Genomic DNA, 12947 nt, shown 5'->3' with positions numbered 1-12947 from the left:
CCATGACAGGTGTGGAGGCTGTGTGGATGTAGGACTACCACTCACCATGACAGGTGTGGAGGCTGTGTGGATGTAGGACTACCACTCACCATGACAGGTGTGGAGGCTGTGTGGATGTAGGACTACCACTCACCATGACAGGTGTGGAGGCTGTGTGGATGTAGGACTACCACTCACCATGACAGGTGTGGAGGCTGTGTGGATGTAGGACTACCACTCACCATGACAGGCGTGGAGGCTGTGTGGATGTAGGACTACCACTCACCATGACAGGTGTGGAGGCTGTGTGGATGTAGGACTACCACTCACCATGACAGGCGTGGAGGCTGTGTGGATGTAGGACTACCACTCACCATGACAGGCGTGGAGGCTGTGTGGATGTAGGACTACCACTCACCATGACAGGTGTGGAGGCTGTGTGGATGTAGGACTACCACTCACCATGACAGGTCTGGAGGCTGTGTAGATGTAGGACTACCACTCACCATGACAGGTGTGGAGGCTGTGTGGATGTAGGACTACCACTCACCATGACAGGTGTGGAGGCTGTGTGGATGTAGGACTACCACTCACCATGACAGGTGTGGAGGCTGTGTGGATGTAGGACTACCACTCACCATGACAGGCGTGGAGGCTGTGTGGATGTAGGACTACCACTCACCATGACAGGCGTGGAGGCTGTGTGGATGTAGGACTACCACTCACCATGACAGGTCTGGAGGCTGTGTAGATGTAGGACTACCACTCACCATGACAGGTGTGGAGGCTGTGTGGATGTAGGACTACCACTCACCATGACAGGCGTGGAGGCTGTGTGGATGTAGGACTACCACTCACCATGACAGGCGTGGAGGCTGTGTGGATGTAGGACTACCACTCACCATGACAGGTCTGGAGGCTGTGTAGATGTAGGACTACCACTCACCATGACAGGTCTGGAGGCTGTGTAGATGTAGGACTACCACTCACCATAACAGGTCTTGAGGCTGTGTGGATGTAGGACTACCACTCACCATGACAGGTCTGGAGGCTGTGTAGACATAGGACTTAGAGCTGAACCCTGGGTTGAAGGTCTGGTACTTCATTGTTGAAGAACCGCTGTGTTCTACAAAACAAAAAGAGAGAGGGGAAATCAGAAAATGTCATGAATCAACACTAAGAAAGGACCTGAATCAGCCCACCAAAAACGGATCCAATTTAAAGACAACACTAAGGTAGGACCTGAATCAGCCCACCAAAATCTGATCCAATTTAAAGACAACACTAAGAAAGGACCTGAATCAGCCCACCAAAAACTGATCCAATTTAAAGACAACACTAAGAAAGGACCTGAATCAGCCCACCAAAAGCTGATCCAATTTAAAGACAACACTAAGAAAGGACCTGAATCAGCCCACCAAAAACTGATCCAATTTAAAGACAACACTAAGAAAGGACCTGAATCAGCCCACCAAAAACTGATCCAATTTAAAGACAATACTAAGAAAGGACCTGAATCAGCCCACCAAAAACTGATCCAATTTAAAAACAACACTAAGAAAGGACCTGAATCAGCATACCAAAAACTGATCCAATTTAAAGACAACACTAAGAAAGGACCTGAATCAGCCCACCAAAAACTGATCCAATTTAAAGACAACACTAAGAAAGGACCTGAATCAGCCCACCAAAATCTGATCCAATTTAAAGACAACACTAAGAAAGGACCTGAATCAGCCCACCAAAAACTGATCCAATTTAAAGACAATGATATAGGACATGACATTGGTATAACTAGTTTAATGATATAGGACATGACAATGGTATAACTAGTTTAATGATATAGGACATGACATTGGTATAACTAGTTATAGGCTACCTAGTGGTTAGAGCGTTGGACTAGTAACCGAAAGATTGCAAGTTCGAATCCCCAGGCTGAGAAGGTACAAATCTGTCGTTCTGCCCCTGAACAGGCAGTTAACCCACTGTTCCTAGGCCGTCATTGAAAATAAGAATTTGTTCTAAAACTGACTTGCCTAGTTACATAAAGGTAAAATAAAAAAATAAAAATGGGACATGACACAGAGAGCAGAGATCGTACAGAGTAGAGATTGTACAGAGTAGAGATTGTACAGAGTAGAGATCGTACAGAGTAGAGATCGTACAGAGTAGAGATTGAACAGAGTAGAGATCGTACAGTGTAGAGATTGAACAGAGTAGAGATCGTACAGAGTAGAGATTGTAGAGATCGAACAGAGTAGAGATTGAACAGAGTAGAGATTGTACAGAGTAGAGATAGGACAGAGTAGAGATTGTACAGAGTAGAGATTGTACAGAGTAGAGATCGTACAGAGTAGAGATCGTACAGAGTAGAGATCGTACAGTGTAGAGATTGAACAGAGTAGAGATCGTACAGAGTAGAGATTGTAGAGATCGAACAGAGTAGAGATTGAACAGAGTAGAGATTGTACAGAGTAGAGATAGGACAGAGTAGAGATTGTACAGAGTAGAGATTGTACAGAGTAGAGATGGTACAGAGTAGAGATAGGACAGAGTAGAAATAGGACAGAGTAGAGATAGGACAGAGTAGAGATAGGACAGAGTAGAGATAGGACAGAGTAGAGATTGAACAGAGTAGAGATTGAACAGAGTAGAGATTGTACAGAGTAGAGATTGTACAGAGTAGAGATCGTACAGAGTAGAGATTGTAGAGATCGAACAGAGTAGAGATTGTACAGAGTAGAGATTGTACAGAGTAGAGATCGTACAGAGTAGAGATTGTACAGAGTAGAGATTGTACAGAGTAGAGATTGTAGAGAGATAGGACAGAGTAGAGATAGGACAGAGTAGAGATAGGACAGAGTAGAGATAGGACAGAGTAGAGATAGGACAGAGTAGAGATTGAACAGAGTAGAGATCGTACAGTGTAGAGATTGAACAGAGTAGAGATCGTACAGAGTAGAGATTGTAGAGATCGAACAGAGTAGAGATTGAACAGAGTAGAGATCGTACAGAGTAGAGATTCTACAGAGTAGAGATTGAACAGAGTAGAGATAGTAGAGATTGAACAGAGTAGAGATAGTAAAGCAAAGTGAATAGTACAGAGCAGAGATAGTACAGAGCAGAGATAGTACAGAGCAGAGATAGTAAAGTAAAGTGAATAGTACAGAGGGCAGAGATCAAATCAAATCAAATGTTATTATTCAAATGCGCTGAGTACAACAGGTGTAGGTAGACCTCACAGTAAAATCCTTACTTACGAGCCCCTAACCGACAGTGCAGTTTCAAAAAATACGGATAAGAATAAGAGATAAAAGTAACAAGTAATTAAAGAGCAGCAGTAAAACAACAATATACACAGGGGGATTTCGGTACAGTTAATGTGTGGGGGCACCGGTTAGTTGAGGAAGTAAGTACATGTATTAAAGTGACTATGCATAGATGACAACAGAGAGTGGCAGTGGTGTGGTGAGGGGAGGGGGGGGGGCAATGTGAATAGTCAGGATGGCCATTTGACTAGATGTTCAGGAGTCTTATGGCTTGGGGGGGGGGGGGGAGCTGTTTAGAAGCCTCTTGGACCTAGACTTGGCGCTCCGGTACTGCTTGCCGTACAGTAGCAGAGAGAACAGTCTATGACTAGGGTGGCTGGAGTCTTTGATAATTAGTACAGTGTGCAGAGATAGCACAGAGCAGAGCTAGTACAGAGCAGAGATAATACAGAGTAGAGATAATACAGAGTAGAGATAGGACAGAGCAGAGATAATACAGAGTAGAGATAGGACAGAGCAGAGATAATACAGAGTAGAGATAGGACAGAGCAGAGATAATACAGAGTAGAGATAGGACAGAGCAGAGATAATACAGAGAGCAGAGATAGTACAGAGAGCAGAGATAGTACAGAGAGCAGAGATAGTACAGAGTAGAGATAGGACAGAGCAGAGATAGTACAGAGTAGAGATAGTACAGAGAGCAGAGATAGGACAGAGAGCAGAGATAGGACAGAGAGCAGAGATAGGACAGAGAGCAGAGATAGGACAGAGAGTAGAGATAGGACAGAGAGCAGAGATAGTACAGAGAGCAGAGATAGTACAGAGAGCAGAGATAGTACAGAGAGCAGAGATAGTACAGAGAGCAGAGATAGTACAGAGAGCAGAGATAGTACAGAGAGCAGAGATAGTACAGAGAGCAGAGATAGTACAGAGAGCAGAGATAGTACAGAGAGCAGAGATAGTACAGAGTAGAGATAGGACAGAGTAGAGATAGGACAGAACAGAGATAGTACAGAGAGCAGAGATAGTACAGAGAGCAGAGATAGTACAGAGAGCAGAGATAGTACAGAGAGCAGAGATAGTACAGAGAGCAGAGATAGTACAGAGAGCAGAGATAGGACAGAGTAGAGATAGGACAGAGCAGAGATAGGACAGAGAGCAGAGATAGTACAGAGTAGAGATAGGACAGAGCAGAGATAGTACAGAGAGCAGAGATAGTACAGAGAGCAGAGATAGTACAGAGTAGAGATAGGACAGAGCAGAGATAGTACAGAGAGCAGAGATAGGACAGAGCAGAGATAGTACAGAGTAGAGATAGGACAGAGAGCAGAGATAGTACAGAGAGCAGAGATAGTACAGAGAGCAGAGATAGTACAGAGAGCAGAGATAGTACAGAGAGCAGAGATAGGACAGAGCAGAGATAGGACAGAGTAGAGATAGGACAGAGCAGAGATAGGACAGAGTAGAGATAGGACAGAGAGCAGAGATAGGACAGAGCAGAGATAGTACAGAGAGCAGAGATTGCACAGAGCAGAGTTTGCACAGAGCAGAGTTTGCACAGAGAGCAGAAGGACAGAAGGACAACAATTGTATATAGTAGTTTACAGGTATTTGTTTTCTTTCAAACACCTTGAGCGTATGATTGAGCAAGCTTGTTAGCGCCGGAGGGGCAGGATCTGCAACGGGGCTACTCCACTGGTTGTGTTACTCCAGACGACATCAAATAAAGCACAGACAAAATATTTCAAACAAACAATCCTATTTGGACCCAACCCAGCGTCCTCGGGGAAGAGAAACAGTGACTAATTAAATGTTTCTGTATAAGTAAAGCACTGAGAGGCATAAAGAGCAGTGATCTTAGGGTGGTGTGTGTGTGTGTGTGTGTAATTACAGAGTCATGTGTTAGTGACAGGCTAAGTCAGAAGGAGTTGGGGAACAGACTGACTAACCTCTGCAGTTCACTGACACTGTTATCTGGCTTTACTAGCTGTACAAGGCTGGACACACACACACACACACACACCACACACCACAGGTGGTTGACACGGTTATCTGGCTTCAATGAAACTAGTTAACAAGGCCAAATGAAGGTTTCTGTCTCAGTATGTAAAACTACACCGCTCAATAGAAATGTTCAATAAATACAGAATATTGTTGTTGTTCTATAACATACTGTCACGCCTTGGTCTTAGTATTTTGTGTTTTCTTTAATTATTTGTTCAGGCCAGGGTGTGACATGGGGTTATTGTTTGTCTTATTGGGGTTTTTGTAGGCATTGGGATTGTGGTTGATTAGGGGTGTGTCTAGCATAGGCTTGCCTGCCTGAGGCAGTTCTCAATCAGAGTCAGGTGATTCTCGTGGTCTCTGATTGGGAACCATATTTAGGTAGCCGGGGTTTCACTGTGTATTTTGTGGGTGATTGTTCCTGTCTCTGTGTAGTGTTCACCAGATAGGCTGTAATAAGTTTCACGTTCCGTTTGTTGTTTTTCGTATTCATAAGTTATTTCATGTATCGTCACTTTTTTTTCATTAAAATCATGAGTAACCACCACGCTGCATTTCGGTCCGACTCTCTTTCTACAAACGAAGAACGCCGTTACAGAATCACCCACCACACTCGGACCGAGCAGCGTGGTAACAGGCAGGAAAAGCGAAAGGAGGAATGGACATGGGAAGACGTATTGGATGGCAAAGGTTGTTACACTTGGGAGGAGATACTGGCTGGAAGAGATCGCCTCCCATGGGAACAGGTGGAGGCACTTAGGAGAGCAGAAGCAGCTGGAGATAAGAGCCGACGATACAAGGGAACACGGTTGGCAAGGAAACCCGAAAAGCAGCCCCAAAAATTTATTGGGGGGGGGGCTCAGAGGGAGAGTGGATTTTTTAATTTTATTTTTTATTTCACCTTTATTTAACCAGGTAGGCTAGTTGAGAACACCTTTATTTAACCAGGTAGGCTAGTTGAGAACACCTTTATTTAACCAGGTAGGCTAGTTGAGAACACCTTTATTTAACCAGGTAGGCTAGTTGAGAACACCTTTATTTAACAAGGTAGGCTAGTTGAGAACACCTTTATTTAACAAGGTAGGCTAGTTGAGAACACCTTTATTTAACCAGGTAGGCTAGTTGAGAACAAGTTCTCATTTGCAACTGCGACCTGGCCAAGATAAAGCATAGCAGTGTGAGCATACAACAAAGAGTTACACATGGAGTAAACAATTAACAAGTCAATAACACAGTAGAAAACAAAGGGGGGGTCTATATACAATGTGTGCAAAAGGCATGAGGAGGTAGGCAAATAATTACAATTTTGCAGATTAACACTGGAGTGATGAATGATCAGATGGTCATGTACAGGTAGAGATATTGGTGTGCAAAAGAGCAGAAAAGTAAATAAATAAAAACAGTATGGGGATGAGGTAGGTGAAAAGGGTGGGCTATTTACCAATAGACTATGTACAGCTGCAGCGATCGGTTAGCTGCTCAGATAGCTGATGTTTGAAGTTGGTGAGGGAGATAAAAGTCTCCAACTTCAGCGATTTTTGCAATTCGTTCCAGTCACAGGCAGCAGAGTACTGGAACGAAAGGCGGCCAAATGAGGTGTTGGCTTTAGGGATGATCAGTGAGATACACCTGCTGGAGCGCGTGCTACGGATGGGTGTTGCCATCGTGACCAGTGAGCTGAGATAAGGCGGAGCTTTACCTAGCATGGACTTGTAGATGACCTGGAGCCAGTGGGTCTGGCGACGAATATGTAGCGAGGGCCAGCCGACTAGAGCATACAAGTCGCAGTGGTGGGTGGTATAAGGTGCTTTAGTGACAAAACGGATGGCACTGTGATAGACTGCATCCAGTTTGCTGAGTAGAGTGTTGGAAGCCATTTTGTAGATGACATCGCCGAAGTCGAGGATCGGTAGGATAGTCAGTTTTACTAGGGTAAGCTTGGCGGCGTGAGTGAAGGAGGCTTTGTTGCGGAATAGAAAGCCAACTCTTGATTTGATTTTCGATTGGAGATGTTTGATATGAGTCTGGAAGGAGAGTTTGCAGTCTAGCCAGACACCTAGGTACTTATAGACGTCCACATATTTTAGGTCGGAACCATCCAGGGTGGTGATGCTAGTCGGGCATGCGGGTGCAGGCAGCGACCGGTTGAAAAGCATGCATTTGGTTTTACTAGCGTTTAAGAGCAGTTGGAGGCCACGGAAGGAGTGTTGTATGGCATTGAAGCTTGTTTGGAGGTTAGATAGCACAGTGTCCAAAGACGGGTCGAAAGTATATAGAATGGTGTCGTCTGCGTAGAGGTGGATCAGGGAATCGCCCGCAGCAAGAGCAACATCATTGATATACACAGAGAAAAGAGTCGGCCCGAGAATTGAACCCTGTGGCACCCCCATAGAGACTGCCAGAGGACCGGACAGCATGCCCTCCGATTTGACACACTGAACTCTGTCTGCAAAGTAATTGGTGAACCAGGCAAGGCAGTCATCCGAAAAACCGAGGCTACTGAGTCTGCCGATAAGAATATGGTGATTGACAGAGTCGAAAGCCTTGGCAAGGTCGATGAAGACGGCTGCACAGTACTGTCTTTTATCGATGGCGGTTATGATATCGTTTAGTACCTTGAGTGTGGCTGAGGTGCACCCATGACTGGCTCGGAAACCAGATTGCACAGCGGTGGGATTCGAGATGGTCAGTGACCTGTTTGTTGACTTGGCTTTCGAAGACCTTAGATAGGCAGGGCAGGATGGATATAGGTCTGTAACAGTTTGGGTCCAGGGTGTCTCCCCCTTTGAAGAGGGGGATGACTGCGGCAGCTTTCCAATCCTTGGGGATCTCAGACGAGATGAAAGAGGTTGAACAGGCTGGTAATAGGGGTTGCGACAATGGTGGCAGATAGTTTCAGAAATAGAGGGTCCGGATTGTCAAGCCCAGCTGATTTGTACGGGTCCAGGTTTTGCAGCTCTTTCAGAACATCTGCTATCTGGATTTGGGTAAAGGAGAACCTGGAGAGGCTTGGGCGAGGAGCTGCGGGGGGGGGCGGAGCTGTTGGCCGAGGTTGAAGTAGCCAGGCGGAAGGCATGGCCAGCCGTTGAGAAATGCTTATTGAAGTTTTCGATAATCATGGATTTATCAGTGGTGACCGTGTTACCTAGCCTCAGTGCAGTGGGCAGCTGGGAGGAGGTGCTCTTGTTCTCCATGGACTTCACAGTGTCCCAGAACTTTTTGGAGTTGGAGCTACAGGATGCAAACTTCTGCCTGAAGAAGCTGGCCTTAGCTTTCCTGACTGACTGTGTGTATTGGTTCCGGACTTCCCTGAACAGTTGCATATCACGGGGACTATTCGATGCTATTGCAGTCCGCCACAGGATGTTTTTGTGCTGGTCGAGGGCAGTCAGGTCTGGGGTGAACCAAGGGCTGTATCTGTTCTTAGTTCTGCATTTTTTGAACGGAGCATGCTTATCTAAAATGGTGAGGAAGTTACTTTTAAAGAATGACCAGGCATCCTCAACTGACGGGATGAGGTCAATGTCCTTCCAGGATACCCGGGCCAGGTCGATTAGAAAGGCCTGCTCACAGAAGTGTTTTAGGGAGCGTTTGACAGTGATGAGGGGTGGTCATTTGACTGCGGCTCCGTAGCGGATACAGGCAATGAGGCAGTGATCGCTGAGATCCTGGTTGAAGACAGCGGAGGTGTATTTGGAGGGCCAGTTGGTCAGGATGACGTCTATGAGGGTGCCCTTGTTTACAGAGTTAGGGTTGTACCTGGTGGGTTCCTTGATGATTTGTGTGAGATTGAGGGCATCTAGCTTAGATTGTAGGACTGGCGGGGTGTTAAGCATATCCCAGTTTAGGTCACCTAACAGAACAAACTCTGAAGCTAGATGGGGGGGCGATCAATTCACAAATGGTGTCCAGGGCACAGCTGGGAGCTGAGGGGGGTCGGTAGCAGGCGGCAACCGTGAGAGACTTATTTCTGGAGAGAGTAATTTTCAAAATTAGTAGTTCGAACTGTTTGGGTATGGACCTGGAAAGTATGACATTACTTTGCATGCTATCTCTGCAGTAAACTGCAACTCCTCCCCCTTTGGCAGTTCTATCTTGACGGAAGATGTTATAGTTAGGTATGGAAATCTCTGAATTTTTGGTGGCCTTCCTGAGCCAGGATTCAGACACAGCAAGGCCATCAGGGTTAGCAGAGTGTGCTAAAGCAGTGAGTAAGACAAACTTAGGGAGGAGGCTTCTGATGTTGACATGCAAGAAACCAAGGCTTTTTCGATCACAGAAGTCAACAAATGAGGGTGCCTGGGGACATGCAGAGTCAGACCTGAGCCAACTCTCCTTGTTAATCGTGAAGAGCAGCTGCAGTGGGAGAGGCTGCATCACTTGGAGAATTGGACATGGGAGGAGTCTATAACAGACATATTGTTGTTGTTCTATAACATACATATTGTTGTTGTTCTATAACAGACATATTGTTATTGTTGTTGTTCTATAACAGACATATTGTTGTTGTTCTATAACATACATATTGTTATTGTTATTGTTCTATAACATACATATTGTTATTGTTCTATAACAGACATATTGTTGTTGTTCTATAATATACAGATTGTTATTGTTGTTGTTCTATAACAGACATATTGTTGTTGTTCTATAACATACATATTGTTATTGTTCTATAACATACATGTTGTTGTTGTTCTATAACATACATATTGTTGTTCTATAATATACATATTGTTATTGTTGTTGTTCTATAACATACATATTGTTGTTGTTATTGTTATTGTTCTATAACATACATATTGTTGTTGTTGTTGTTCTATAACATACATATTGTTATTGTTGTTATTCTATAACATACATATTGTTATTGTTGTTATTCTATAACATACATATTGTTATTGTTCTATAACATACATATTGTTGATGTTCTATAACATACATATTGTTGTTGTTGTTGTTCTATAACATACATATTGTTATTGTTGTTATTCTATAACATACATGTTGTTGTTGTTCTATAACATACATATTGTTGTTGTTCTATAACATACATATTGTTGTTGTTCTATAACATACATATTGTTATTGTTATTGTTCTATAACATACATATTGTTGATGTTCTATAACATACATATTGTTGTTGTTGTTGTTCTATAACATACATATTGTTATTGTTGTTATTCTATAACATACATGTTGTTGTTGTTCTATAACATACATATTGTTGTTGTTCTATAACATACATATTGTTGTTGTTCTATAACATACATATTGTTGTTGTTCTATAACATACATATTGTTGTTGTTCTATAACATACATATTGTTGTTGTTCTATAACATACATATTGTTATTGTTATTGTTCTATAACATACATATTGTTGTTGTTCTATAACATACATATTGTTATTGTTATTGTTCTATAACATACATATTGTTATTGTTCTATAACATACATGTTGTTGTTGTTCTATAACATACATATTGTTGTTCTATAACATACATATTGTTGTTGTTCTATAACATACATATTGTTGTTGTTCTATAACATACATATTGTTGTTGTTCTATAACATACATATTGTTATTGTTATTGTTCTATAACATACATATTGTTGTTCTATAACATACATATTGTTGTTGTTCTATAACATACATATTGTTGTTGTTCTATAACATGCATATTGTTGTTGTTCTATAACATACATATTGTTGTTGTTCTATAACATACATATTGTTGTTGTTCTATAACATACATATTGTTGTTGTTCTATAACATACATATTGTTATTGTTATTGTTCTATAACATACATATTGTTATTGTTCTATAACATACATATTGTTATTGTTCTATAACATACATATTGTTGTTGTTCTATAACATACATATTGTTGTTGTTCTATAACATACATATTGTTGTTGTTATTGTTCTATAACAGACATGTTGTTGTTGTTCTATAACATACATATTGTTGTTGTTCTATAACATACATATTGTTGTTGTTCTATAACATACATATTGTTGTTGTTCTATAACATACATATTGTTATTGTTATTGTTCTATAACATACATATTGTTGTTCTATAACATACATATTGTTGTTGTTCTATAACATACATATTGTTGTTGTTCTATAACATACATATTGTTGTTGTTCTATAACATACATATTGTTGTTGTTCTATAACATACATATTGTTATTGTTATTGTTCTATAACATACATATTGTTATTGTTCTATAACATACATATTGTTATTGTTCTATAACATACATATTGTTGTTGTTCTATAACATACATATTGTTGTTGTTCTATAACATACATATTGTTGTTCTATAATATACATATTGTTATTGTTATTGTTCTATAACATACATATTGTTATTGTTCTATAACATGCATATTGTTATTGTTCTATAACATACATATTGTTGTTGTTCTATAACATACATATTGTTGATGTTCTATAATATACATATTGTTATTGTTATTGTTCTATAACATACATATTGTTATTGTTCTATAACATGCATATTGTTATTGTTCTATAACATACATATTGTTATTGTTCTATAACATACATATTGTTGTTGTTCTATAACATACATATTGTTGTTCTATAATATACATATTGTTATTGTTATTGTTCTATAACATACATATTGTTATTGTTCTATAACATGCATATTGTTATTGTTCTATAACATGCATATTGTTATTGTTATTGTTCTATAACATACATATTGTTATTGTTCTATAACATGCATATTGTTATTGTTCTATAACATGCATATTGTTATTGTTCTATAACATGCATATTGTTATTGTTCTATAACATACATATTGTTATTGTTCTATAACATACATATTGTTATTGTTCTATAACATGCATATTGTTATTGTTCTATAACATACATATTGTTGTTGTTCTATAACATACATATTGTTGATGTTCTATAACATACATATTGTTGTTCTATAATATACATATTGTTATTGTTATTGTTCTATAACATACATATTGTTGTTGTTATTGTTCTATAACGTACATATTGTTGTTGTTATTGTTCTATAACATACATATTGTTGTTGTTCTATAACATACATATTGTTATTGTTATTGTTCTATAACATACATATTGTTGTTGTTCTATAACATACATATTGTTGATGTTCTATAACATACATATTGTTGTTCTATAATATACATATTGTTATTGTTATTGTTCTATAACATACATATTGTTATTGTTCTATAACATGCATATTGTTATTGTTCTATAACATGCATATTGTTATTGTTCTATAACATGCATATTGTTATTGTTATTGTTCTATAACATACATATTGTTATTGTTCTATAACATGCATATTGTTATTGTTCTATAACATGCATATTGTTATTGTTCTATAACATGCATATTGTTATTGTTCTATAACATACATATTGTTATTGTTCTATAACATACATATTGTTATTGTTCTATAACATGCATATTGTTATTGTTCTATAACATACATATTGTTGTTGTTCTATAACATACATATTGTTGATGTTCTATAACATACATATTGTTGTTCTATAATATACATATTGTTATTGTTATTGTTCTATAACATACATATTGTTGTTGTTATTGTTCTATAACGTACATATTGTTGTTGTTATTGTTCTATAACATTCAT

The 12947-nt window shown here is 39.9% G+C and overlaps 1 protein-coding gene across 2 annotated transcripts in view; it reads right to left on the bottom strand.

Moving 5' to 3' along the window:
- LOC109881126 (plakophilin-3) overlaps positions 1 to 12947 on the bottom strand; it is a 73115-nt gene that overhangs the window by 38889 nt on the left and 21279 nt on the right. Inside the window, exon 2 of one of the 2 annotated variants that reach the window (XM_031832950.1) lies at positions 1014 to 1105. In XM_031832950.1, the coding sequence (XP_031688810.1) occupies positions 1014 to 1105 (92 nt within the window). The other variant, XM_031832951.1, reaches the window with a different exon arrangement.

Source organism: Oncorhynchus kisutch, linkage group LG10 (genome assembly GCF_002021735.2).
Source record: "Oncorhynchus kisutch isolate 150728-3 linkage group LG10, Okis_V2, whole genome shotgun sequence".
Lineage (NCBI taxonomy): Eukaryota > Metazoa > Chordata > Actinopteri > Salmoniformes > Salmonidae > Oncorhynchus > Oncorhynchus kisutch.
Note: the sequence above shows the minus strand (reverse complement) of the source record. Positions and strands in the feature narration are given on the sequence as shown.